General features: G+C 58.2%; 1 protein-coding gene across 1 annotated transcript; it reads right to left on the bottom strand.

The window, feature by feature from the left end:
- Positions 1–1,062, bottom strand: LOC119408196 (glycogen synthase kinase binding protein). Its single transcript, XM_037675035.1, has one exon. It carries the CDS (start codon positions 553–555, stop codon positions 151–153), a length of 405 nt encoding a protein of 134 aa, XP_037530963.1. The 5' UTR covers positions 556–1,062; the 3' UTR covers positions 1–150.
- Between the last annotated feature and the right edge of the window lie 336 nt (positions 1,063–1,398).

Here is a 1,398-nt window from a genome sequence, read left to right as displayed (position 1 = left end):
ACAAACAAACAAACAAACAGCTGGAGTCCAAACATCACACGCACGCGCGTTCCTGTACTCTGTGACCCATCCTGGTCGCGCACGTCCCAAACATCAACACGCGCCTTAGCCGGGCGGCTAACAGTTAGCATCCGGACCGGGGTTCCGGGTCTAGCTGAAGTCTCTACAGTCCGGACCCGGGACCTGCAGCCTCCGGACCGCCTCTTTGATCAGGTTTCCGGACAGAACCAGGTCCTGCAGGAGCTGCTGCGGGTCGGCCTCCTCCGTCCGGACCCGCGTCCTGGGCCACGGTCGGATCTGGTCCCAGTCCTGGTCCTGGTCGCTGCGGGAGGAGGGCAGCCGGTACGGACTCCCCCGCTGGTTCCGCTGGTTCCGGAGCCGCAGGCAGCAGCTGTGGACTTTGTGGGCCGGGCCGGTCGGGACCGAGCCGGACTTGTGTCCTGCCGGGTGGAGCTGCAGAACCCCTTCGATCCGCGAGATCAGCGCGTCCACGTCCTTCGAGTCCACGGACACGGACTGCTCCAGAACCAGGAAGTTCTGCTTCAAACACGGCATGTCGTCCGGTACCGGGTCGCTGCGAGGCTCAGCACGCGGCTCTGATCCGGTCCGGTCCAACAAACAGACGCTTTCATTTGTAAACAAAGGATGACGTCACATGGACCGTACCATCTCCCACAGGGGGGCGGCGACGACGAGACGTGGACCGAACCGCCGGTCACCGTCACAGTACCGAGCCGGTCCCGGTTCCTTCTTCATACAAACACACAGGGTCCTCCTCAGACCCGAACCAGAACCGAGCCGCCTGCTCTGACCCACCTAAGATCGGTTCTGGAACCAGCTCTCCCCCCGCCTCAATGGACCGGTCCGTCCAAACCCGACAGCTCTTACGTAACTGGTACCGGCCGAACCAGAACACTGGGTCCAGAACCACCGGGACACAGGGTCCAGAACCACCCGAACTTGCCCGGTCTCAGACCCAAATGAACCGGGCTGACGTGAGATCCTGGACCAGAACCGGTTCAGGGTTCTGAACATCACAGTCCGAGGCAGAGAGGAGTTTGCGTGCGCGTACCCGCGCAAGGACTCAGTGTTCTCTGGTTTCTGAGAATCCGGACCTGAACCCGCTGCCCCCCTTCAGAACCATAAAAGGAGCGAGAACCGAAAACACGTGGTACCGCATCCAATCACAGGCCGGAACCAGACGGTTCCATTTGGATTGAGCCAGAACCACGACCAGATCCGTTTCAGACCTGGACTTGATGTTCCTCCGCAACCCTGAACAGAACCCGAACAGAACATACATACATACATATATACATATATATATACATATATATATACATATACACACACATATATATACATATACACACACATATATACACACACATACACACA

Source organism: Nematolebias whitei, chromosome 3 (assembly GCF_014905685.2).
Source record: "Nematolebias whitei isolate Nwh7 chromosome 3, NemWhi1, whole genome shotgun sequence".
In the NCBI taxonomy this organism is placed as follows: domain Eukaryota; kingdom Metazoa; phylum Chordata; class Actinopteri; order Cyprinodontiformes; family Rivulidae; genus Nematolebias; species Nematolebias whitei.
This window is presented reverse-complemented; position numbering and strand designations above follow the sequence as displayed.